This window comes from Pan paniscus, chromosome 3 (assembly GCF_029289425.2).
Source record: "Pan paniscus chromosome 3, NHGRI_mPanPan1-v2.0_pri, whole genome shotgun sequence".
Classification (NCBI taxonomy): domain Eukaryota; kingdom Metazoa; phylum Chordata; class Mammalia; order Primates; family Hominidae; genus Pan; species Pan paniscus.
The window spans coordinates 161,309,969-161,337,863 of record NC_073252.2 but is presented as its reverse complement, the minus strand read 5'-3'; the positions used below and the strand labels follow the sequence as shown (position 1 = coordinate 161,337,863).

The following is a 27,895-nucleotide window of genomic DNA, read 5'->3' as shown; positions in this document are numbered from 1 at the left end:
AGAAAAAGACTGGAAAACTTAAAACTCATACTGTTGTTATATTTGCTAGCCACTATTTGTTATCCACAAGGAATCACTAAAATGATTGCTGCAGGGGAGAAGAAAACTAGGCCACGAGCTAAAGTATTCTATGAATGGGCAGAAGGTTCTTCTGGGAGGTAAGATAGTAAGGAAAGAAGGCAAGAATAGAACTTCAAAGACCTAAGGGAGAAATTCTGAAGTGGCAGTAAAGCAAAAAGGACACCTACCCAATCTCCTGCCCCTGAAGCACATGGAAAATAAGAATAGAAAAAAGCTTCTATTTGAGGTAAGCAAGGTCCTGAAGGGACACCTCTGTCAGTAATTACGGCAAGGAAGCAACTAGGATATTAGAGGAAAAGACCACAGATGTGAGTCAGCTGCTCTGAACTTGGAAATGTATCATTAACTTATGTCCATGGAAGTTCAGCTCATTGGTTTAGACGAGGGGTCAGCCAATTATGAAAAGCAAGTCAATCCCCTGGCCTATTTTGTATGGCCGTTAACTAAGAATGGTTTTTATATTATTATTTTACTTATTTATTTTTTGAGACAGGGTCTCACTCTGTCACCCAGGTTGGAATGCAGTGGCACAATCTCAGCTCACTGCAGCCTCTGACTCCTGGGTTCAAGCAATTCTCCTGCCTCAGCCACCCCAGTAGCTGGGATTACAGGCATGTAATCACCCGGCAAATTTTTGTGTTTTTAGTAGAGATGGGGTTTCACCATGTTGGCTAGGCTGGTCTCGAACTCCTGACCTCAAGTGATCCACCTGCCTCAGCCTCCCAAAGTGCTGGGATTAGAGGCGTGAGCCACCGCACCCAGCCGGTTTTTATATTTTTAAAGGGCGGCAAACAACACACTTATGCACACGAATATGCAACAGAAACTACATTTGGCCTATAATGCCTAATATATTAATATTTACTTTCTGGCTTTTTATAAAGAAAAAGTTTGCCAGTCCCTAGTTTACCAAAATAAGTTACCTTTACTTTGTTCCATGGCCATGAACTACAGACGTTGTCTTACAAAAATATGCCACTGACTTAAAAGTGGTCTAGATGAAGGGAGCACAAGTTATCACCCCAGAAAGAACATGTTCAACAGGCAAGGAGTAAGAACATCTTAAGCATCACTCTAAAGACAAGTTATCTCTGAGGCTGCTTTGATCCAACTAGGAGTGACATGATTATTATGGTCCTAAATGTTATATGCATTCATTCAGCAAATACTTACCTATTCTAGTTTCCCGGCAGTGTAGCTTGTTAGTTGTAATCTTTGCTTTGACAACACATGGGAAACTAGAAACAAATGTTTAAGAAGGAGGACAATCTGTCACTTTGCACAAGTTATTCATCTAACAGTAGGGGCTTTTAAGTGTCAGTCCAGATAAAGCAGTTCTTATTCTCTTTAATGCAATTTATGACTCAGTTTTTACAACCATTTTAAGACTACGAGCCAAAAGGGAGAGAGGAGGAAACTTTCAGACATTAACTACTCATGTAATCCTAAAACCACACTTTTACACAGATTACTAACTAATCAACATAAGTTACATCACTAAAAAAAATAATAATAATTAGGACTGTAAGAAATGAAATTGCAGAAATAAATTTTATTTTTAATTTACGGAAGTAAAAAAAAGTTATAATACTTTAACTGTTAACAAGGCTTAGTTGATATCCAGTTAACCTAATACTGCATTAATGTTTTTATTCTTTTCTTGAAAATACTCAAATACACCTACATTGTGCTCTTTTAAAAAAAAAATAAGGATACTTGCATTTAAAAAGTTTTTTGAGGAAGAAAATTGTACAACATTCATGTTTTTCATGACACTGAAAATACTGAATGATATGTCAATTTATCTCTTAGAAGAAAAAGTAGCATAATTAAAATCACTGGTTCTCTAATCTTCAATTCTCTCTCCACAAATAAAACCTATCTCTTTTCACAATAAAAAAGCAAAAAATAATATACAATCAAAAGGAGCTAAACTGAAACTCTTTATCCCCTTTGTCAAAAGATAAATTAATTGTGGGAGATCAACATAACAATCATCACTGATTTTTTTTCTTTTACCATTTAGCTCTGGTTCAAAAGATAAATAATAATCTATAATCCAGAAATGTATACAAACTTCTTATCACATTTTCCCTTATTCTGTAAAAAAGGAAAATAGGTTTAATGTTTAAAAGAAGCATTAGTGTGATATTATTACCGAAAAACAATTTTGCTATTATCACAGCTCAAAAAGTACCCACAGGAATCTTTCAGGAAACAGTTTACTGTCCATTTCACAAAACGTGAAATTAGATGATCATAAATACACAAGAAAAACAAAACATTTTTTGTCCTTAGTTATATTGCTCCCTCCCGGCCTGAAATTCAGATGAAGACTAAACAACTTCTGCAGATCACGTCTATCTATTTTAGCAACTTAATGTAAATGAAAAGCAATCTTCATTTTAAAATAAGTATCATAACACCATTTTTGAAATGCAAATGAAACTCTCATCATATAAGAGAATGTCAGTATCAAATTTTTGTATCTTGACAATTAGGTACCATAATCAATGAATATAATTTGAAGCTCTCAAATTATTTATTTTCAATTCAAGTGAAGACAATTAGGCCACTGCAGTCATTTCCTCATCTGAATCACTTGATTCATCGTTTAGTTCCAATTCCCCCAAATCTTGGTCTACAGGTATAATAGTTTTCCTCTTGCACGTCTTGGGAATTGCATCATTAGCGCAAATTTTTCTCATTTTAATGTTTGGTAATTTCTTCAGATCAAAGTCCCATTCCCTAGACAAAAGGAAAAAAAAAAAAGAGTGCAGAGTGTTGGTAAGAGTTAATGTGGAAAAACAGGAGATAGTAAATTTTCGAAACTCTGAGGATCCTACATATTCAAAACTTCAAAAGCATTAAAGGAAAATATTAGGCACAAATTACTAGAAAGATGTTCTATTCTTTCATCCTCTCTAACCTGAGTATCTCCTTCTCTCATGCTACCCAGATCAAGAATTGCAATCAAAAGTAGGAACTGTATCATACCTGACAAATCTCCAAAATACAGTCAGAAGAGTTTTTCCTTTTCACACACAGAAGTACATCCCAGTTAAGTTTCAGTAATCAACTGTTATTCTTATAATGGAAAATTTTCAGTTTTTCAACCTCAGTATTGTATTAATTACTTTAGAAGTAATGTGAATATTATTTTGGGAACTGAACTCTTAACCAGAAGGCTATACTCATCTCTTTTCTTGTTTCTGGCTTTGGAGGAGGTAGAAGATATATTGTTTTAGAAATAAAGAGCATATTTATATATTTAAGATTACAGGCAAAATAAAATTAAGGTATAAAAAGAATCTTAACTCCACATACTTAAATTATAAATACATGCTATACATAAGCTCAAAAGTGAACTGTACCTTAAACATGATAGATGAATTCTATTAAAGCTAATTTAGTTTCAATGAATTCAAAAGTATAGACAATGACTGGATTTAAATTTACCTAATTTCAATTAACATTAAATATAAGACCCCTCAACATGGTCTAGTTAAGACCAAAATGATTAATAAAAATCTATGTTTAAAAACTAAAAAACTGCTTGTTGATTCATTTGTTTCTTATAGATTCCAGATATTAGGGCTTTGTTGAATAAAAACAATTTGAGAATATTTTCTCCCATTCTATAGGTTGTCTATTTATTCCCTTGACAGTTTATCCTGCTGTGCAGAAATTAGGTCCCATTTGTCAATCTTTGTTTTTACTGCAATTGCTTGAGGACTTAGCCATAAATTTTTTGTCAAGGCTGCTATCAAGAAGGGTATTTACTAGGTTTTCTTCTAGGATTTTTACAGATTATCCTAAGTGAACTAACACAGAAACACAAAACCAAATACTACATGTTCTCACTTATAAGTAGGAGCTAAACATTGGGTACACAAGGTCATAAACAAGGGAACAATAGACACTGGGTAATACAAGCGGGGGGAGGGAAAGGGGTAAGAGCTAAAAACACCACGTACTGGGTGCTATGCTCACTACCTGGGTAGATTCATTCTTACTCCAATCCTCAACATTACACAGTACACCTTTGTAATAAACCTACACATGTACCTCTGAATTTAAAATCAAAGTTGAAAAAAGAAAAAAAAAACCTAAAAAATCGAAATCCTACTCAGTAGTTTCCCAGTTTACAAAAGAGTACAACTAGAAACCACTGGACAAAGCGGGTCTTGATGACTTAACCTGTTCCCTGGAGTCATTCCTATAACCATCTTCTCTGCAAAAGAGGCTGCTACAGAACAGCCTGGGGATATGACTCTGAGCCATCAGGTCTGTTGCTGTTACTTCTTTTTTAAAAAAATAAAACTGGGGAGGAATAGTGAGATCACATACTTTGAGGTACTATAACAATGTATCTTAAACCATTTTGAAAAACAAAAAGCACACCAGGTCACTATCCCGTTGGTGCAGATCAACTGTTTGTACGCCCAACTTCAGAAAATTCTTACTTGGTCAGATAAAAAAGAAAAGGTTAAAAGAAATCTGATTTTCTTTTAGTTCTACCGGCTAGACTCAAAGGGGAAGAAAGTTCACCTGTCAGGTACTTTACACACAGCTTCAGGGGAACAATACAAGACAGACTCACCTAAATGTTTTCAGATTACTTGCATTTAGAATGTCTGGAATCTCTGGAAAAGAAAGTAATTTATCTCCATGAGGCAATGTTTTCTAAATCACATAATTTTATGTATAACAAATAATAATTTTTAGCAAGAATATCCAACAGAAAACAAGATTTCGAAGTATTGCTGTAATTAACATGAAAAATTTGCAAAAGGGGTTAGTTTAAGATGACTTAAGAAAAATCCTATTAAATGATAAATTCTAGCATAGAATCCATGAAATAAAACAAAGCCATTAGGCCAGGCGCGGTGGCTCATGCCTGTAATCCCAGCACTTTGGAAGGCTGAGGCAGGCGGATCAGGAGGTCAGGAGATCAAGACCATCCTGGCTAACAAGGTGAAACCCCGTCTCTACTGAAAATACAAAAATTAGCCGGGTGTGGTGGTGGGCGCCTGTAGTCCCAGCTACTCGGGAGGCTGAGGCAGGAGAAAAAAAAAAAAAAAAAATCAAAGCTATTAACAAAATAAACCCTGTCCTTTTTTAACAATGAAAGGTACCTGGCAAAGTATAACTGTCAATTCACTAAAATAACATGCCAGGTTGTATATTTTTTCTTCATGGAAAGTACAATGTTTTCAAACATATAATCTGCCTTCACAAGGTAGAATTTATCTCAGGAATGCAAGAATTAATGTTTAAAAAAATCACATTTTTCCAAATGTGAAAAAAAGACTTTTTTAAATTAAAAAAAAAATTTTGCTTAAAGAAGTTCAATAAAACTTAAATCCATTTTTAATAAAAACCAGGTATATGGTAGTTCTTTACCATATTTCAAAAGTTCCATCATAAACCAATATGCATGATACACTTAAATTGGTGAAATACAAGAGGCATGAACAACAAAAACTGGAAGGCTGCTGCAAATATCTGGCCAATTCAATACAATGTTAAATGAAATTTAGTATCAAGTAATAAAGAAGATAAAATAAGCATGTTTGCTACAACTGTCTATTGACTTTTTCAATAGTTTCAGAGAATAACAGTATGAGGGGCTAGGTGTTAAAAGGTATAAATAAGCACAAAAAAATTTGTAAAGGAATCTTAATGAATCAGAAATAGTTACACCACATGAGGAGGGGAGAGGGGATGGTTATATCTAGTCTTCTCAAAATCTTATCAAAACAGAATTTGGTGACAATTTCCCCAAAGGGAAACGGACACCTGCAAACTCATCAGAGTCTGTTCATCAGACCCATCCCCTGATTCTGGGAAAAGCACTGCAGCACAGCAGATCTGAGTTTTAGTCCTAGCTGTATCACCAACAAATGGTTTACTTTGGATGTGCTCTGATAAATACTGCCAACTCATCTGGCTGCTACATGTTGAACAGACTTTAGCGGGAAAGAGTGGAGGCACAGAGAGCAACTGGGAGGCTATTACCATAGTACAGGTGAGACGACAGTGGCCTGAACCAGGGAAGTGGGAGATGGTAGTAGTAGTAGTCAAAGTCATCAGATTCTAAACGCTTTGCTGACGGGTTGGATGTGGACTATGAAAGTGACTGTAGAGTTTCTGATCTGAGCAACTGGGCAGGTGGTAATGCCACTGACTGGAATAAGAAACCTGCAGGAGGAGCAAGTTTTAGGAGAAAAGCTGGCCTTTGTTTCATGACATGTCAAGTCTGAGATGCCCAAAAGACATGCAAGTAGAGAGTTTGAGAAATCCATATGTGATACTGCAAATCTGGAGTTCTGGAGACAAGTTAGGGTTGACAAGATCAATGTGAAAGTAATCAGTATTACTATCACAGTAAAAAAGACATGATGTCACGTCACTGTCACAAACTTGATAGTTTTGTTGGGAATGTAGGAGAAAAAAAAAGAATCCAAAATTTTTCTAAACCCTCACAAAGAAAAAGACATCAAAGGAAGAAAATCAAATGAAATAAACAAGATCTAAAATAAAACCTTTGAAATCAATCACAAATTGATACTGCTATGTCATATAAAAGGAAAATAAAAAATCAGTGAGCACACCAAGGCCATATCCCTCAAACTGCTGTCGCTCCCGCTCCATCGTCTGCTTGATGACGGTCTCCCGGGAACAGTGCCGCCTCCCCTGCCTGTCCCTGATACTGTTATGTAACTCAATCTGCTCCAGCTCACTGCTGAATCGATTTAAGTACCTGAAAAATACGAAAATGATTTGTGTTACATACAAAGTCTATGTATTGGGCTTACATTACTTAATGGAAAACTTAGTATCCAGCCTTCATGTGGCCTTTAAATGTTTATGTTTCTCTGAGTTCCTCAGGTCCTCAAACCTCTTTTACCCATTCCCTGGATAACTCGACCATTTCTTTAACTTCAGTGACCAAATCGCAGCCTTCTATCAAACTGCAGACCCTCACATTCAACCACCATCTCAATCTGGATGTCCCCTAGTGGCTTCACCGTTAGCACATCAAAACTGAACTTGTCATCACCCTGTCCCCACCTACCCCCCGCCAAACCCCCTCCATCTCTTGGGTTCCCTATCTCAGGAAATAGTTGTCCAGACGAGGAATCTGATGGCTTCCTTGACTGCTCTCTATCCCTTTTATTCCACACCTAAGTTTTCACTGAACACTGCGACTTCTACCTTCTTAATTTCTTTGGAATCTTTCACTTCTTTATCAGGCTATGAGCCAAGCTGAGGCCACCATCATTTCTGGCCTGGATTGTTACAGCAACCTTTCAACGGTTTCCTGACCAGAGTCATGAACCTCTTAGTTTGTTTTCTTCATTCTCAATGTGTCCCTTCTAATGTTAAGTATGATCATTTCAGTTGCTTGCTGTAAAAGCCTCCTGTGGTTCCTAATGTCCTTGGATAAGGTCCCAACTTTTAGACTGACATCTGAGGTCTTTCATGAGCTAGCTATCACTTATTGTACCTGCCACAGTTCCCCCCTTGAACTTATTTTAGTCATATTAAATGTCTGGCAGATCACTAAATACGTTATCTTCATTCTCACTTCTGGGCATTTTAAATATTCTTCTTTCTTGCTAGGGGTTTTTCAAACTACCTTGCCTCGATCTGCTAACCCCCACCTTTCAGCTGCCAGTTTAGATGACACTTCTCCAGGAAGCCCATCCTGATCCCAAGAAAGTGGCCTAACTACCACTCTGAGACCCAAATAGGTTACAAACCTCCTATAGTGACTAAGCCAGCAAACAGTCTTCCTGATAACAAAGCCCATTTGCTCTTCTGCAAATCCGTTAACAGAGCTCTGTGTCTTAAAGAACCAGGCTGGACAATTCCCTTTTCTGACCCTTTGCTCATAATATGCCCAGTGTTTACCTTTCAATTAGTTCACAAGCATCCTTCTTTGAATATCTCTTTTTTTGGGGATCAAGATGATTTTGAAACCATTGCAGTTTTTCACCTATAAACAACAAGTACCAAGACAGTTTACCCCACAAGTCATCATTTAAGCAAGTAAATATTCATTATCATTTTCAACATTAACGTGTTTAAAACAGAACCAAAATTTATGTCAATGTTAAACATAAAGCCTTGTGTGGGCTCAAAGCTAATTAAACCAGTCTGTCACAAATTAAACTGTCAGATTTTAATTTAGAGAAGAAAGAGGAGTGGGAGGGATGCTCTTCTGTATATATTTCTTATCCAATATGGATGCAAAAAAGGAAAATGATTATTTAGTCGAGCTTGAACTTCTAAGTATTTAAAAGCAAAGGACAGCTTGTCAAAAATAATAAAATGAAAACTCCATTAATGATGAGAATGATATTTGCTGAGTATTTAATAAGCTGTAGGCATTATGTAAATAGCTTTATAATCCCATGAGAATTAGTACTATTATTACCCCCATTTGTAGATGAGAGATGTTAAATGACCTGTCCAGGGCCCCAAAGTTAGCAAATACATTAAGCATATGAGAGCTGCCAGGTACTGTGTAGAGTAATTGATATATATTACCAAAGAGCCAACAAAATTCACCCTTGTGAGTAAACCTGTCAGGGTCACTTTCAGTTAGATTTCTCAAGATTACAGATCAAAAAAAATCACCTGGCCCTGTACACTGAGATCCCATTTAAAAATACTATTCTATTACCTGATGAAGCATTGATGGGAGTTCAAATACCTTTAATTTTAATAAAAGAGCCTAACAGTCAGTATTTAAATCTCAGACTTGTGAGTAAAAAATTATTAGCAATAAATCTGACCAAAAAAACAGTGACATGACACTGAGATACAAACTGAAGATGTGTATGTCCACATCATTAAATAAATATGAATTGTTGTTTCTACCTAGGCCATAATCCTTCATAATTCTAATGGTTAGGGAGGTAGAGTTAAACATCAGATAGATGGACAGATGGATATGAATGTTATGTGTAGACAGGTAGGTAGGTAGATAAATATAAACTAACAGTTTCTGGAAAACTGAGCTAGAACTCATTAACACTGTTTATTCCAAAAGTTTAATGATTGATTTGCTTTGTTTAGATCAAGTCTGATCAAATTCACTTTGATAAAAACAGTATTTCACTAAAAGAGTAAAAAGAAAAACAAGTATAGGGCAGAAATGCCCTATACTCTAGCCAGAGTTTCAAATAAGTAAACCCACTTACCAACAAGGTTGAGACGCAAGGCCTTTTCATTCTTCAATCTTTGAAGGAAAGGTAAATATATGTGTTAGAAAATTTCCAAAGCAAGTTTTAAAACTCTGACAATAACAACGAAAAGAAAAACTGCCTAAAGAACTCTAATTAAAAGGTCATTCTTTTACAAATTTGAGAATAATTTTGTTAACAGAAACATTAAATACTATGCTTCTCTTTTGAATCACTAGAATTTTATCAGAAACTTCCTTTAAGCACCTCAATGTCTAAAGGAAGCCTATAGAACAAACCAGTTTTGAAAACATAACTGAAAGCTTTTCTGAATTGTGAACATTCAGATGGGTTCTGTAATATGCAGAATACTTGAGCACAAGAGTAATGCAAACCTTCTGGAAGACTGAGTGCTGCCACCAAGATCAAAATGCACTACTGTCATCTTTTAAATTTCAATAAGAACAAAACAGAATGGTTACTTTCAATGAATTTGAAAAGAATTATAACAAACAAAAATTTCATCTATGCTCAGAAAGTGTATAGGTAATACATGCCTCCTATTACTGATATTCTAAACACTTACTCATTCAGGAGACCTCTGGATACCAAGTCTTTGCCAGACTTTAGTTTCTGATAGCCCCAAAGAATACAGCCATGAACAAAAAAAATTCACTGTCCCTGTCCTGAAAAACCTTAAAATCTAAGGGCAATAAAAACATGGAGAAGCATACAGAGCTATAAAAGCATATTTAAAAAGCACCTACCATATGTTTTAGGATTTGGGAAGGTTTTCCAGAGAAGTAAATTTTAAGCTGAGACCTGAACATGCAGAGAAGTTATTCAGGATTAAAAAAAAAAAAAAAAGATAGGGACTACGGGAATGGTAAAAGAAAAATCTTAGCCATAGGAGAAGGCTTTGTATAAAGCAGGAAGTATACATGGCTTTTATCCACAAAGAAGTAAGCAAACCAGATTTATCCTCCCATTTTACACAACTAGAAAACTGGAGAAATAAAATGAAATCTTTTGTTATTATTATTATTATTATTATTATTATTATTATTATTATTATTTTTAGAGACAGGGCCTCACTGTGTAGCTCGGGCAGGACTGCAGTAGTGCCGTCATTGCTCACCACAGCCTCAAACTCCTGGGCTCAAGCAACCATCCTGCCTCAGCCTCCCATGTAGTTAGGACTACTGTTACATACCACCATGCCTGGCTACTTTTTTTTTTTTTTTTTACTTTTATTTTTGTAGAGACAGAGTCTCACTGTGTCACCCAGGCTCGTCTCAAACTCCTGGCCTCAAGCGGTCCTCTCACCTTGGCCTCCCAAAGCACTGGGATTACAAGGATGAGCCACCATACCAGGCCAAAACCTTCTTTATATAAAATTTTTAAGTTACAGAATAGGAGAAAATATTCATAACACAAATAACAAAGGACTTGTATCTAGAATATATAAACAGTCCTTACTACTTAACAACAGATTAACCCAGTACCAAAAAGGCAAAAGATTCGGACAGATTCTCCATCAAGAAAACACAAATGACCAAAAGAACCTAAAAAGATGCTCAACATCATTAGTCATCAAGAAATGAAAATTAAAACCACACTGAAATACCACTATACACCTACTAGATTGGCTAAAATTAAAGAGAAAAAAAAAACCCTGACAACATAACATGTCAGAGAGGATATACAGCAAATAGAACTCTCATACTCTGGTGGTGAAAATGTAAAATGGTACTATCACTTTGAGAAAGGTAATTTCATATATACTTAAATATACACCAAATGATCCAGCAATTCTTATATACCCAAATTCTCATTTACTTAAGCAAACATCTTAAGTGTGTTAACCTAACGTCTTATAAACTGAATTTCTTATAAACTCAAACATCTACCCAACAATTATAGCTCTAGGAAGTAAAAGAAAAATGAAAACATACGTCCACACAAACACCTGTACATGAATGTTTTACAGGAATGAACTTTATTCCTAACAGCAGAGGTTGACAAATATTTTCTTCAATGGTCAAGTAGTCACATTTTAGGCTTTGGGGGCCGTGTACCTGTAACAATTACTCAGCTCTGCCACTGCAGCATGAATGCAGCTATAGAAAACACAAAAGGAACCAGCATTGATGTTTTCCAACAAAACTTTTCATAATAACAGGTGGCTAATGCCTTAGCTTGCCGACCTCTGATAACAGCCAAAAATGAAGATATATCCAAACGAACATAGACAGTGAATGGATAAGCAAGGTGCATATCCAGTGAATGGATATAAATAAATTGCCTGAGGATGGAATAATATTCCCAACAAAAGGAAAGAACAACTAATACATAAAATGACATGGATAAGTCTCTCAAACATTATGCTACGTGAAAGACGCTGGCACAAAAAACCACATACAGCATGATCCCATTTATATTAAACATTAGAAAGATAAATCTCACCTATCAAAATAAAGAGCAAATTAGTGGCTGCCTGAGGCTAGGGGTAGAGGGTGAGGACTGACTGGGAAGATACACAAGGGAATTTTCTAGGAAGATGAAATTGTATACTACATACTGATCAGGGTGGCTACACCAATGTATACAATTGTCAAAACCCAAAAACTACACTTAAAATGTGTTCACTTTATTATATATTAATTATACCCCAAAGTTGATTTTAAAAAACAAAGAACACTTCATAAAAAGTTGGAGAATGGCTCTGAGGGGAATTTGTTCCTTTTAAATAAGGCTGGAGGGAAGAATCTAGTTAGAAGTCAAGTTGCAATAATTCTGAATGGACTCAGTGGGAACCTGAACTTACAGTGGTATCAGCTGGAATGAAGAAAAGTAGAGAGATTTGAGAATTATTTAAAACAGTACTTGCATGTAAATATGAAAAAATTCTTAAAACAATATGTAAACATGAGTTTTAAAGAGAATCAATAAGATTAATTCTCAAAGGTAGTTGTTTCTGAGATTCTTACCCATCATGCTTAGTTTCCTTTGTTAATCTTCCATTAGGAGTCATTTTCATTTGCTATCTAGAATTATTTGCCAAAATGTTGCTATACTGTGAAATCATAAAACAAAAATCACATCCTATCAAAGAGCCACTTGCTGCTTGTAAATTGTTCATTGTCGGGAATGTGCTAGTCTTCAAACCATCCTAGTTCCTGTCATACAGTCCTAAATCAGAGCTTTTCAAAAGTTGAAAATAAAGAATATGCTTGAACTTTTACTCTAGCATTGTTATCCACTCCTACAGTATCTTTTCTGAGGTCTGCCAGCAGCCATGTGAGGAAGCTTGGAAGCAGAAATTCTCCCTAGCAAGCTCTGAGATGAATGCAGTCCCAGACAACAGCTTAGCTGCAGGCTTGTGAAAGATGCTGGGTCAGAAACACCCAGTTAAGTGGCAATGGGATTCCTACCTGATCCAGAAACTGTGTTTGTTTTAAGCTGCTAAATTGTAGCAGAATTTCTTATGCAGCAACAGTTACTAAAACAACATCTGGTAACTGCTATTCATTTCTAAGAAGCCACAGGTACCCAAGTTCAAGTTGTCCTGTTGGTACCTTCTTCAATCACCTTGCTTAAAGTTGTCCCAACCATCTGGGTATCTTGTCACCAATCATCTTTTGAAATGGGGCAGGGAATCAGCAGCGTTTCAACGTGCCTTTTGTGACCACATTCCCATTTAAAGTTAAGTATGACTCGTGGTTACTGATGCTGCTACTCAAAAAACTGACATCTATAGTGGCCTAAGCCTATGATTTCATAACATAAAATAATGTTAAGTACTATTAAAATTGTATATTTGGTTCTAGAACCATGACTACTAAGAGAGTGACTTTTTGCAAATAAATTTTAAAAAGGGAAAAAATCCAATCTATTTAGAACATTGTCTAAGCAGAAAAATTAAGTGCTTTCTACTTTGCATTACTAAAATAAAAGTCTTGGCCAATAAACAGAATTTTCTTAGGACAATATATACATATCAGATTAGCATGTTGTTCTGTTTTATTCTTCCATAATTTTTCTATAACGCTAATTCTGTAAATTAATACACAACATGCTGAATATACCTGACAAAATACAAACATTGTAGGCTCACGGTCACAATGACAGTGAACCAAGTACTTAATCATATTCTAAAGCAGTCACTTGCTAAAATATTGCACATTATACCACTGGTACTATATGTAAGGTAAGCAGTTCATAGACACAGAATTAAACAATCTTTAATAAAATGGTAAGCAAGTTGCTTCCCCTTCCTCCATTTTCTTTTGATCCTTTCACTTTACATTAAGGACAAAAGTGTGGGTTTATTTTACCAGTCTTCCAACCTTCACCAGATCTTTTCACCAAACGTATACAAAAGTTATGTCTCAGCCTCAGACCATTTACGGCAGGTAATAGTATCTATTTGATTTTAAGAGAGAAAAAATATCTCCTTTTTAAAAAATGGTACTTAAGGGAAAATAAATAATAGTATAGGTCAGTGATTCTCATAGTGTGGTCCCTAAACCAGCAGCAACAGCACCAGCATTACCTGGAGACTTGTTGGAAGTAGAAACCCTTAAGCCAGAAACCCAAACCTTCAGAATAGAAAATTCTAGGGGTTGGAACAAACAGTTTTAATAAGCTCTACAGATGTATTTCATGTACTTAGGTTTGCAAAATACTGATATATATGAGAGCAGAAACTGCAAAATCACAGTACTAATAAACCATATTAAAAAGATACAGCAAAAATCATAAAAGTGATGCACAAATAGCTGAAGTTTGAAAACTACTGTGCTAAAGCAAAACTGCTATCATCACAGTAAATCTTTACGTTGAAAAGATAGAAAACTACCCCGCAGAAAATAAAGAAAATTTGACTCTGCTATCACAACACTTATTTCCTTCTAGCCAAATCACTGTGAAACAGCTAACCTTTACTATATAAAGCTTATTTTAAGCAAAGAATCAACATTTAAAAATATACTGGTTTCCATTATCTAGTATGCAAATGTATCTAACATTCATGAAAATGGCAAGGGTATTCTAAAATAGTCAAAACGATGATTTTTATTTGAACTTCACTTCATTTTAAGGAATCTTTGAAACAGCCTTCTTTCTCCTCCTTCTCAGTCTCACTTGTGGAATGCTCCTTCTTTTCCTAACCTCTAAATGGTAGAGGGCCACTGGACTCAGTAATTGGCTCTCTTCTCTTTCCTGTCAACAGTTACTCCTTAGGTGAACTGATCCTATCCAGTCTCACGGCTTGAAATCCCACATGGATGCTGATCGCTCCCAGATTTGTGTCAATACCCCTAACCTATTCTCTGAACACTAGACTCAACATATCTAACTATCCATTCCATATCTTCTCTTACATGTCTCATGGGCACTTTAACCTATATGCCTTATATACAGACCTCACATTTTTCAACTCTCTGTTCAAATGTAACTTCTTCAGAGAAGGCTTCCATGACTATCCCACGTAAAACAACTTCTCCCTCACTCTCCATCCCATAACTTTTTAAATTTTTCATGGCACTCATCACCTACTGCTATGTAAATTACTTATGTGTTTTAGGTAAGCTCTAAAAGAGTAGAGTCCTTGTTCAGTTTCACCCTCTGCATACAGAACACACTCAATAAATATTTATGAAAGGGAGACAATACTGTGAAAGGACATATGTTTGAAAGATAAAAGTATAAAGGGGCTTTTTACCAACGAGTAATACAAATGATGAAAAGATACTTACTTTTCCTTTTTTTCTTGTTTGTGGGCCTCTCTCGTAATTTGAGCTGCTTTTCTACTATATGGATGGATGACTTTTTTTTCCCGTCCTGCACTTTTTCCCTTTGGTGCTTTGGGCTAAAATGTATGAAAACACATGACACATATAGTCAGATATGTAAATGCCTTCAGTCCCAAAAATATTCTTTACAAATAAATTTTAAAAACAGTAATATGACAGAAATACAGTAAGCCAAAAATATTACAAGAAAAATCAGGAGATAAGCCAGACTCATTAAATAATTCTAATAATCTGTTGCCATGGTAATGACAGAAATGATATATTCAGAGGTGCTCTCCAATGACAGAAGAAAGGCACAGAAGGAGTCAATAAACTCAGCTCTTCAACAACATGTTCTATCTTCAAAGAAGATACAGGGACTACAGATAGTGAGGAGACTCACAGCCAGAAATTTGTTACAGTTAAGAAAATTAAGGGGTCAGAAGGGACTTGGATTATTAGTAGGGGCTTGATTGTAGATGTTTCACATGGAACAAAGCGGGCAATGAATCATGCAGAATCAAAGCTGGGCTCATTGCCTGTACAAATTAGGAATAGAGAAAATAATAGAAGCCATCTCAAAATTAGTATATCCAAAAGGAAAAATGTATCATTTTCCCACTGAAGCCTTATGCCAGTTAATCAGATCACAATTCATTAGGTCCTCCAAACTAGACATCTCAGGTTTCTTTTATTCCTACATAATCCTGTATCTTACCTCACCTATAATGATTTAGGAATCATATTTGGCTCTCTGTAATAAAAACCCCAAATAATGGCATAACCCAGATTAAGTTTGGTTCTTTATTGTTAAAAGTAGGAGCTGAAGGTTCTGTTCCACAAAGCCCTTAGGGATCCAGGATCCTTCCATTTTTTTGTCTACTAGCCTCAGGCTATACCTCCTATCTAGTTCAAGACAGCCTAATACCAGGTCTACACTCAAGCCAGTATGAAGTAGGAAAAGAAAAATCTGAAGGTACATCCCCTTTTTTTAAGAGCATGACCTGGGAAGTTGCAGATCCTTTTGCTCACATCCCACTGACCAAAATTTATTCACAGTGTTACATAAGGGAGAGTAGTAAATATAATCCTTATTCTGTGAGAAAAAGATCCATTCATATAGAAAAACAGAAAGAATACATTAGGGGACAGCTGGCAGTCTCCAACATACCTATTCCAGAAAAAGGCCAAGTGGCTTTACACTCTTCTTCAAAATTATTGTCAATTGCTTAATTCAGTCCTCAGAATCTTTCATAATCAGGATAGTCTTTCGATTCTCCCCACTAGTCCTTTCTTCGGCAAAGCTACAGAGCTTGTCTTCATAAAACACTAATATAGTAAAGTCCCTCTCCCCTGCTTAAAGCGCTCTACTAGCTCACAGTTAGGTCCCAAGTCTTTAGCACAGAAACAATCTAGCCCCAACCTGCTTCTCCACCATTATTTCCCATGCTCCTCTATAAAAGATTCTTCATGCCATTCTTACTGAACTTCTCACCATTCCAGAACATACCAAGCTATTTCATAACTTCTTGAGACTGCACTTGTTATTACCTCTGCCTGCAAAATACTTTACTTGCCCTTTGATAAGATGCAGTTCAAAATTACTTCCTTTGTAAAACTAGGCAGAACTATTTAAAATAACCACAAATTCCTCGTTCACAAATATATTCATTCTTTCAACACTCATTGAGTGCTCTGCTCGCTTTCTGATAAACCTGAGAAGATATATCCACATCTGAATCTTAGGGTATCACTGGAAGTTGGTTACAGGTATAGGAAAATATGTAGAACCATCATATAAGAGTATATGTACTCTTTTATGTATCTCTCTGCTCACATGGCAAGTGCAGAGGAGAAAGGCAGGTGTAATGAGGAATTTTTGAGATTAAAGTACCTAGCAAACATGAATCAAGTAAAAACTTTCAGGACATTTGGCAGGCTGCCTCTAAGATGGACCCAATAAACCCCACCTCCTGATCCTCATGCCCTTATGGAATCCCCTCCTTTTGAATGTGGGCTGGACCTACTGACTCACTTTTAATGAAGAGCATTTAGCAAAAGCAATGAAATGCCAATTCTGAGATTAGGTTATCAAAGAACTCTGGCTTCCATCTTTCTCCCTCTCATGGAAACCAGCTGTCATGTAGTGAGCTGCCATATGGAGGGGCCACATGACAAATAACTGAGGGAGGCCTCCAGACAACAGCTAGTGAAGAAGTGAGGCCTGCAGTTCAACAGTCCACGAGGAGCTGAATCCTACCAAGAACCAGCTTAACAATCCTACCAACAGCAAGCTTAGAGGCAGATCCTCAGCCAAGCATGGTGGCTCATGCCTGTAATCCCAGCACTCTGGGAGGCTGAGGCAGGTGGAATCACTTGTGGCCTGGAGTTCAAGTCCAGCCTGGCCAACATAGCAAAACTCCATCTCTACTAAAAATATAAAAATGTGCTGGGTGTGGTGACACATGCCTGTAATCCCATCTATTCAAGAGGCTGAGGTGGGAGGATAGCTTGAACTAGGGAGGTGGAGACTGCAGCGAGCACAGATGGCACCACTGCACTCTAGCCTGGGCAACAGGGTCAGACTCTGCCTCAAAACAAAACAAAAACAACAAAAAGAAGTAGACTCTCCGCAGCTGTGCCTTGAAATCACACCCCCAAGTAATACTTTCACTGCAACCTTGTGAGAAACCTTGAGGGAGAGGAGCCCAGTAAGCCATGCCTGATTCCTGACCCAAAGAAAAGGAGAGATCATAAATATTGGTTTAAGCCATCAAATTTTAGGATATCTTGTTACACAGGAATAAATGACTAATGCATGACCAAAAAACGAAAGCAAAGATGCACCCTGTGAAAAGAGATCTGATCCCACATATCATTATTAAAAAATGCTTAAAAATATTTTTAAAATTCACAAAAATCCCAAGGAAGAAAATATAAAGTCTCTGAAGCTGCTAAAACTGAAAATACATAGCCATGAAGTTCCAGCAAAACGTTCAAAACTACAAAAAATGTCCTTTAAAGACTCAAAAACTTTCTTTAGGGAAAAGAAGTTTGATACCCCTTGAATATAAAAACGTCCTCATAGCTTTATACGATCTTGGCTAAAGAACCTTCAAGACTTAGTACAAAGAAGGTACAAAGAAATTAACTTATTTTTTGACTCAACTGTAAGTTATGATTCCTTATAATAATTTCTTCATGAAAAGGTTGCCTCAAGGCAGGATATGAATATATAGTGAGACACAGATATATGTACAATAAAATTTACTATATTTCAAAACACTTTCATATTTTTCAATACATTAAAATTTGGAAAAAATGTTTCAACAGGGAAAAACTAAAGTAAAACTCTATCGTAAAATAACTAACAGACCATTTTGAATATCTATGCCTATGAAAAGACTCTGGCACCACAGAAATAGTCCGGTTAGAAAACCTGCATTAAAAGTATCTCTTCCCTGCACTCTTTAGTGACTATTTCAAAAAATTCAGTCTGAAAGTCTATTCTTTGGATTCATAACTAGAAGTAACAAAAAAACACATAGTTTATTCAAAACGACATAATAGAGTTATTTTAGGGGCAATATGCTTTAAATATTCCAGTTAAAATCATAAGTAACAAAAAGGAACTTTGCCTAAAAGACCATCAAGTTGAGCCGCAGTCTAGGCTCAACTAGAGACAGAAGTGCCATTTAGACTACTCAGTGAAACAAGAGATATAAAGGAGTGATCATTTCAGCAAACACACTTGAGGTCCACAAAGTGTATGTAAATACATTTTTTTTTAAAGTGTAAGACCAAACCCATGCCTACAACTGAGAAAGCTTAGAGTGCAATACTGTAAACATCATAATACCCTTAAACATAAAAATACAGGCATGCCTCACTTAACAGGGATACTTTCTGGGAAATGAGTCATTAGGGGATTTCCTTTTTATGCAAATATAAAGTGTACTTACACAAACCTGGATGGTATAGCCTACTATACACACAGGCTCTATGGCATAGCCGATTGCTCCTAGGCTTTAAACCTGTCCAGGATGTTACTGTACTGAATACTGTAGGCAACTGTAACACAAAGGTAAGTATTTGTGTATCTAAACATGTCTAAACATAGAAAAGGTAAAGTGAAAATATGGTATTATAATCTTATGGGACCATCATCATATATGTGGCCCTCTGATGACCAAAATGTCATTATGCCGTGAATGACTGTAAATTACAGTAAATGATGTACCAATTTTACACCAGTGACATGATCGAAATGGGATGGACTAAGCAAATCTACACTTTTTTTTGCAGTGAATCTTCACTGCAAAGATAGTATTGAAATGCACCTGTGAGCCCTAGTGCATCTTCCTTCCTTAACAGATAAATATGATGCAATGACAGGTGTCAATGACAAATAATTAATTAGCGCTTCCAAGAAGACTTTAATGGTTCCATACATAAGCCTTTCTAAACCCCACCCAATCTTCGAAGACCACTTAAAGGTCAAGTTCAACTGCTCCTTGACGGGATCCAAGAATAATTTCATATCTCAGTAGCCTTTCCCTCTTGGTAGCATTTACCATTTAGCACCTAATAATGTACTGCACTGCCCAGCATTAATTGTACATTTGTGTGTTATTTCCTTAATAGCAGCTCATTTGAGACTGCAAATATGTCCTGAGGTTGCAAATCACAGTTTGAGAGAAGTAAAGAAAGTGGGATGCTGCCCTGAGTGAGCATTTACTGAGCATCCACTTTGTACTGTACAATGGGCTACTATGAATTAAAAATATTAAGTATGTTCTTTAAAATAGTGTGAGGTATCAAATATAAAAATAATTTATAAAATAGCTCATGATAGTGCTTTCCTTAACATTAAAAGAATATCTTAATAATTCTCTAATGCAGACTTTATCTTCATTTTAGATTCTAATATCTAGCTCAACTTATGTTATTCCAAACTTACCTACTAACGTCTAGTCAGAATAAACTTCTCCCAGATTCTCTACTGCCACTCTTTACACCGCAACCTCATAATATATATTTTTTTTAATTACTGAGCACACACTAAATATACCATGTACTAGGATAAGCACTGAGGCTTCCAGATCAAAAACTGACATGAACTTGCCTTCATGGAGTTTACAATCTAGTTTTCTCAGGAATAGCTAACTTAGTAAGTGCTGGCTAGAAAATGGATCAAAAGCATAGGGTCCTGACTCACTTTGGGGAGTAAGGAAAGGCCTCCCTGAGAAAGTAACCTGAGATCTAAAAATCAAGAAATTTACTAAACATTTCTCAATTTCCAGGCTACAAAATAAGCCTACCACCTAATTAATATGGAAGTTAATGTTTAAATCAGAAAATCAAATCAAAATATCCTCCTTGCTCCCAGAACAAAAGAGAGAATATGAAATAATAATGTTAAGTACAGATTTTGATCCAATATCAACAAACACTTGCATCACTGTATATCTCTGGATACAGATAATCAAACACTCTTTGCAACGAAACAACATCTAAAATCAACAATTTGAAAAATGATTGCCTTGCATACTGGTACTTTTTAATTGCAAAATGATGAGAACTAGCAAACCTAAATAGCAAATGAAAAGAGAAGCATTAAAATAAGCTATAGAAAGAGACACATAAACAGACTGGTTTTAACTCTCTTTAACTTCAGTCAGAATGGCCTAACCAAAGTTTGAAAGAAGAGTTTAAAGAGAAGAGGTCACACATTATAATTGTTTTTACTCCTGTAAAAGTAGACAATAAACGTACTAAGAAAGAAGTAGTGTGGTTTAAACTCATCTCACATGCAACCCCATTTAGGTCTACCCAGAATAATAACACAGGAAATTAATATGTCACTAAGTGAGACTTCTATCAAAGACCAGAATATCATATTTGGGATCATAATGAAACAAAGATATAACTATGAAGGAAGGACTAGTTCTTTCCAGAGATAACAGTAAGCATAGTCTCCCAAGAATATTCAGATGGGAGGCAATAAAGAAATAAAAGTGACTGGCCTGATCAATTTTAGTGATACAATTCTACAATAAAAATAAAAATGTTTACCTCATTTAAAATTTCCTTCTGACTGAATAAAACTTTGAAACAAAAGCATTTTGAAAAACTTTTGCCAGGTCACACACAAAATAGATCAGTTTTTCCAACTTAAATACAATAGTACTTGCCTTCTATCTTTTCTAAAACATAGTACAGGCATACAGCCCTGGAATTCTAGCACAAATTCATGTTTATCCTTCTCATTCCTGGGTCTTTTATAAGAAGTGAAAAACAAGATTGTAGCTAAATCAGTTTGACAGGTTTACTGTATTTCTACCTAAATTAATTGCTCCTGGGAGAAACAGATTTTCTTGTTGGCCTGGCCCTGAAAAGGAGCAGGTGAATAGATTACCTATACACTTAGATGAACAAAAACTCTGTGCCAGTCCCTGTCAGAGGCATTCTTTTTCACTGACAAAGTTATACAGCAAGAAAGAAGGCACTGTCTTGTTTGAGTCAATTCACCAACCACCATGACCACCCCAACAGACATACAGCTTTCAAAAACCCTTATCAAGTAATAAATAATGGGGCCGGACACAGTGGCTCAAGCCTGTAACCCCAGCACTTTGGGAAGCTGAGGCAGGCAGACTGCTTGACGTCAAGAGTTCAAGACCAGCCTGGCCAACATGGTGAAATCCCGTCTCTACTAAAAATACAAAAATTAGCCAGGCGTGGTGGTGCACGCTTATAATCCCAGCTATTTGGGAGGCTGAGACCGGAGAATTGCTTGAACCTTGGAGGCAGAGGTTGCAGTGAGCTGAGATAGCACCACCATACTCCAGCCTGGGTGACAGAGCAAGACTCCTACTCAAAAAAAAAAAAAAAAAAAAAAAAAGAATGGATAAATAAACTATACGTTTCTTAAGTATTTAAATTAGGATATTTCATTTATAAGCCTTCATAAGTCAGTTTTGGGATCTCCAAATGTACTTTTGGATTAGATTCAGTAGTGATTTAGAAAATAGTCACTACTTAGCAAGCCTAGGTTTCAAGTGCTGAACATAAAGCAGATGTCACACACGCACAAAAAAGAAAATTCCTTAAAGTGTATATTATGTAACAAAGTAAGACAAAAAATAACATTTCATAATAATTCATCCTTTAGGTCACAAAGGCTTAGCTGAGCTACTTATTTATTTGTAACATTTGCTGTGTGTTCAAGTTTTAGATTAGCATTAAATATTTCAAGCACTCAAAAAATATAAATAAATTCAGTTGGCCCTCCAGGCATCACATCTGGGTATTCAACCAACAGAGGACAGAAAATATTCAGAAAAATAAATAAAAAATAATAATATAACAATAAAAATAATAAAAATTTAAAAAACAATATAATCACTATACAGCGTTTACATTGTAATAGGTATGGTTAAGTATGACTTAAAGTATACAGGAGAATATGCACAGGCTACATGCAAAAACTACACCATTTTATATAAGGGACCTGAGCATCCATGGATTTAGGTATTCGAGTGTGTCCTGAACTCATATCCCTTGATACCAAGGGACAAATATAAAAAGCATAGGAATCTTTTAAAAATTTGGTATATCACTCTGTATTCTAAATTAAGTTCCTCATAGATCACATTTAAGCATAAAAAATGAAACCACACAGATCTCAGAAGAAAAGATTTTCTTATTTTTTTGTAGAGGAGTCTCAGAGAAAGGTCTTTCTAAACATTATATAAAATTCATAAGATTTAAAATAACAAATATACATAAAAACTTAAAAGTCTGAACTTCAAAACATAAACCAAGCTAAAAACAAACTACAAAAAACTTGCAACACAAACAAAAGAGCTAATTATCTTAAGTTATTTTAAGATTAATATGAAAAAGATCAGCAAAAGATATATACAAATCACAGGAAGACTAAAAACAAGTGTTATTTAAAAGCTGGAAAAACTTTAAAAACAAAAACTTCAATGAAATAGAATTATTAATGTGTAATATTAACAAAGATAAAAAATTATTCACATTGCATTAGTGGGGGTGTGGGTGTATTAGTAATCTCATAGTTCAAGGGGGTGCAAGCCAGTACAGTCTTCTGGAAGGCAATTTGATAGTACCCATCAGGGCTAAACACAGTGGCTTATGCCCACTATCTCAACACTTTTGAGAGGCAAAAGTGAGTAGATCATTTGAAGCCAGAAGTTCGAGACCAGCCTGGACAACATAGTGAGACCCTGTCTCTACAAAAAAATCTAAAAAATTAGCCAGGAGAGGCTGTGTACCTCTGTAATCTTGGCTACTGGGGAGACAGAGGCGTCAGCCCGAGTTTGAGGCTGCAGCGAGCTAGCTATGAGTGTGCCACTACATGCCAGGCTAGGTGACAGAGTGAGACTCCATCTCTAAAAAAAGTTTTTTAATAAAATAAAATAAAAATAAAGATAGTAACCATCAAGATAAAAATTGAAATAGAATTTCTTGGTCAAAAATCTTTTAACCGGCCGGGCACAGTGGCTCATGCCTGTAATCCCAGCACTTTGGGAGGCCGAGGCGGGCGGATCATGAGATCAGGAGATCGAGACCATCCCAGCTAACACGGTGAAACCCCGTCTCTACTAAAAATACAAAAAATTAGCCGGGCGTGGTGGCGGGCACCTGTAGTCCCAGCTACTCGGGAGGCTGAGGCAGGAGAATGGCGTGAACCCGGGAGGCGGAGCTTGCAGTGAGCCGAGATCACGCCACTGCACTCCAGCCTGGGTGACAGAGCAAGACTCTGTCTCAAAAAAAAAAAAAAACTTTTAGCCAAGAAATTCTATTTCTATTAATTTATTCTACAGACATATTTACACGTGTACCAAAGGGGGGATAAATAATCAATGCAGCAGTATTGCAATGTCTGTGGTAGCAAAAGAATGTAAACAATTTAAAGGTCTATCACAGATCGGGTTAAGTAAGTTACAGAAGCAAACAATGGAATATTCACTGTTTAAAAAGCAAGAAGTGGATCTATATGTACTTACATAGATCTATAAGATCAGGTAAGACAAAAAAGCAAAGGGACTAAGGTGTCCAGTATACCATTTATGTAAAAAGAGAGGTTAGGGAACATACATATATGCTGGTACATACATATAAAGTATCTGAATCGATAGCTAAGAAACTGTTAACAGTGGCTGTTTCTCAAGTGAACCAGGGCATTAGGCAAGAGAGCTGGAAAAAGTCTTTTTGTGGCAGACGCAATAATGCTCTGCCCTCCTCCAACCAAAAGATATCCACGCCCTGATTCCTCCAGAACCTGGGAATATATTACCATATATGACAAAAAGGATTTGCAGATGTGATTAAGATCTTGAGATGGGGAAAATTATCCAGGTGGGCCCAACATAATCCTAAAGGTCCATGTAGGAGGAAGGCAGGAGGATCACTGTCAGAGAAAATGTAACCTTCTCTGGAGGAAAATTTAAAGATGCCGTGCTGCTGGATTTGAAGACGGAAGGAGCCAAAGAATGGAGATGACCTCTAGAAACGGAAAAATTCATTAGAGCCCCTTAAAGAAAGACAGCCCTGACAAACACCTTAATTTTATCTCAGTTAAGACTCATTTTTGAACTTCTGACCTCCAGAGGTTTCAGGAAATGAATGTGTTGCTTTAAGCCACTAAATGCATATCACTTTACTATGGCAGTTAATAAGAAACTAATACAATTTTTATGAGCAACCATTTTTTAGTGTTTTAAACCATGTACAAGTAATATTGTCTCAAAAAGATTGGTATACTAGGTAGATTTCCATTAATGTTTTTCTTTAGTTTTACTAACTTTCAGGAGCAAGTTTTCACTAACAGATAATCTCTATGAGATTTATTAAGCTGATTTGTTGTTGTAGCTCACATTTATAGATGTAGTCCCCAAAACACACAATCTCTACCATTAAGGTAGTCAGTAACAGCTAATGCCCCACAGTAATGTGCATGGATAAATGCAGGGAGGATGATGGCACACTTTTCAACGGTATATAGTCTAGCTAGGGAGGGAAAGAAGCACACACAAGCTCTATGACAGGTTTATACAAAAAGGAGTATACCCATGGGTGCCTAGTAGTATTGTATGAGCCATACTTAAAAATACTAAAATCCTGGCTGGGCGCGGTGGCCCACACCTGTAATCACAGCACTTTGGGAGGCCAAGGCGGGTGGATCATTTTAGGTCAGGAGTTCGAGACCAGCCTGGCCAGTGTGGTGAAACCCTGTCTCATTTGAGGTCAGGAGTTCGAGACCAGCCTGGCCAATGTGGTGAAACCCTGTCTCTACTAAACATACAAAAATTAGCTGGGTGTGGTGGCTGGCACCTGTAACCCCAGCTACTCGGGAGGCTGAGGCAGGAGAATCACTTGAATCCAGGAGGCGGAGGTTGCAATGAGCCGCGATCATGCCACTGGACTCCACCCTGGGCAACAAGAGCGAAACACCGTCTCAAAAAAAAATAAAAAATAATAAACACTAAAAACCTTTTAATGCAGCATAAAGAAGTGTTGAGTGGAATGGATTAATTTGAAAAGATTATTTATATATAACAGGTAAACTAAATTTTGATATAAAGATATGAACTTGCTGAGCTCCAGCAAAGATTTACAATAAGAGAACATTAATGAGCAAAGTAACAAGGATGAACAACTATAAGCTGTACACTGTTACTATTTATTTATATAACTAAAGTTAATAACGATAACATTTACTAAGTGCCAGGCACTAGACTAAGCACTTTACATTTAATTTCCACAACTCTATGAGGTAGGTACTATTGTTATCCCAATTAAACAGATGGGAGGTTAACTAATTTTGCCAAGATGGCAACACAGGGAAAGACAGGTGCCCAACTCTGTCCTTTGGGACCACATTCTGAGCTGTACTGAAAGAGGATGCAGCAAAACCACTAATGAGGTTGTATCAAAAAAAAAACGACAGAGCCAGAAATGAGCCAATGAAAACAGGTTCATATGCCACTCTTTTGACTTCTATGCCAAAGCAACATACTTCTACTATACAGCCTGATAAGAAGTGAAGCTCTGATAGTCAAGGACAACTACAGTCAAATACCAATCTATCTCCCCAATCACTCAAACACAATGAGATGTAATTGCTTTCATATTCCACTCTGAAAAGGGGAAAAAAACTAACACTATAAAGAGTTGGAAATCCCACAAGCAAAGTGACAAGCAAACACTGAATTTACACAAATGCGTACAATCTAAAGTACAAAATATGCGTCAGCGGTGGATCAAAATAAAGCACAAAAAACTCGCGAAACAACGAAAGAACCAGACTGTAAGACAAAAATGGTATACAATGAAAAGAGAAAAAAATGAAAAGAAACAAAGAGGCCACATTGTGGACACAATATCATAACTTTTGACCAGATTATAAACTTTTAAAATTTTTTGCTTTTATTAAAAATTAATTGAAAAAATGTATAAAGCATGTTTCTATGCAAGAATTACTCTCAAAAACACAACGATTACGTAAAAAATAGGCAAGAAGAAACAACATATTGTTTCAGAATACAAATATGTGTAGTAACTATAAAGAAAAGTAGTGAAATTATAAATACAAAACTTAGATGTTTGCTTCTTAAGGTTTCCTGAAAGTTATAGGTTCAAAAAGAAGGTAACACAGGGCGTTCAAAGAAGGTAACACAGGGCTTTCAAAGGCTATGTTTTATTTCTTAAAACTACATAATGGGTAAACGAGACTTCCTGAAACTGCTAATCTTTACACTTGAAATGTGCTTTAGTAACACTCTTTTGTATCTACTCAGTTTTTAATAAAAACAACAAAACTGCTTCAGTGCCCTGGAGGGAATGGGGGCGTAACGGCAGGATTCAGGGCACTAACGAGAGGTGAACGGACGCCGAGGAAGAGGCGACTAAGCCCATACTGAGTCTACCTAGGCCAGAGAGGCAGAGGTGTGTAGGGCCAGCGATCTCAGAAGTTTTGCCAAACTCCTCGATGCGTTACAATGGAAAGGTGCCGGGTTTCCCCCCAGGAAGCAGTGACTAGCGAGAAGTTAGGCACAAGGCAAAGAGGAGCAAGGCGACATGTGAGCACTTCAGCACTCGGACGCGGAACTCTAAGGTCCAGGCGTTGGGCCTGGGACTCGCCTCCCAGAGGCTTCGCCCCGCACCCCGCACACTCCCTGAAAATAAACACTTTGCATCTTCCCCTCTCCTAGGTTCCCGAAACCGCACCCTCCCTCTCTGCCTGCTCAACAAGAGCCTTCCGGGGAACCAACCGAGCGGTTCGGGGGAGCAGGAGGGGGCCCACCATGGTGACGTCCTCGTGGCCACGGAGCAGCTCCGCACTCTAGACCCAGGTAATCTCACCAACCGCAGGAGCAGAAGCTCACAAGAGCACCCGGGCCGAATCCCACGTGGCGCCTGAGAAGCCGGCGCCGACCCAACCGGAACAGGAGAGGCGAGTGCGTTTCTCTAAAGCGTCCCCGTTAACTGAGACCGCGTCTTTTTCGCCCGTGTTGGGCTTTTAAGCCCTAGCCCAACGAACAGCCAGACCTGCGTGCTCGCCGGGAGCGGCGGAAGGGAGCTTGCGGCGGGAGGCTGAACTCTGCCTGGTGCTGAGTGCGAGGCTGGGGATTGGAGCCCGGGTGGAGACGCTACACGCTCCCGGCCCGTCGCATTCCGGCCCCAAGAGCGGAGCTTGCCCATCTGTCCCAGAGCACGACTCCAGAGCGCAGCAACCTCTTCAGACAAGAGGTTCCCTCTTGCGGGCACCCGCATCTCAGGGGCTGGGAC

At 37.1% G+C, this 27,895-nt stretch overlaps 1 protein-coding gene across 1 annotated transcript; it reads right to left on the bottom strand.

Moving 5' to 3' along the window:
• Nucleotides 1-1,613: 1,613 nt before the first annotated feature.
• On the bottom strand, nt 1,614-27,895 carry TMA16 (translation machinery associated 16 homolog). Its single transcript, XM_008976127.6, has 7 exons — nt 27,411-27,895; nt 15,038-15,150; nt 9,297-9,334; nt 8,002-8,086; nt 6,699-6,847; nt 4,685-4,727; nt 1,614-2,829 (listed from the first exon to the last, which is right to left on the bottom strand). The coding sequence occupies exons 1-7, from the start codon at nt 27,411-27,413 to the stop codon at nt 2,649-2,651; spliced, it is 612 nt and encodes a 203-aa protein (XP_008974375.2). The 5' UTR covers nt 27,414-27,895; the 3' UTR covers nt 1,614-2,648.

Excerpts from the sequence above, each read along its gene's own strand:
- TMA16 (XM_008976127.6), bottom strand. Across the intron at positions 6,848-8,001 it reads GCTTGTGAACTAATTGAAAG|GTACTTAAATCGATTCAGCA; the intron begins GTAAACACTGGG and ends CGTATTTTTCAG. Across the intron at positions 2,830-4,684 it reads AGTAATCTGAAAACATTTAG|GGAATGGGACTTTGATCTGA; the intron begins GTGAGTCTGTCT and ends CCTTTTGTCTAG.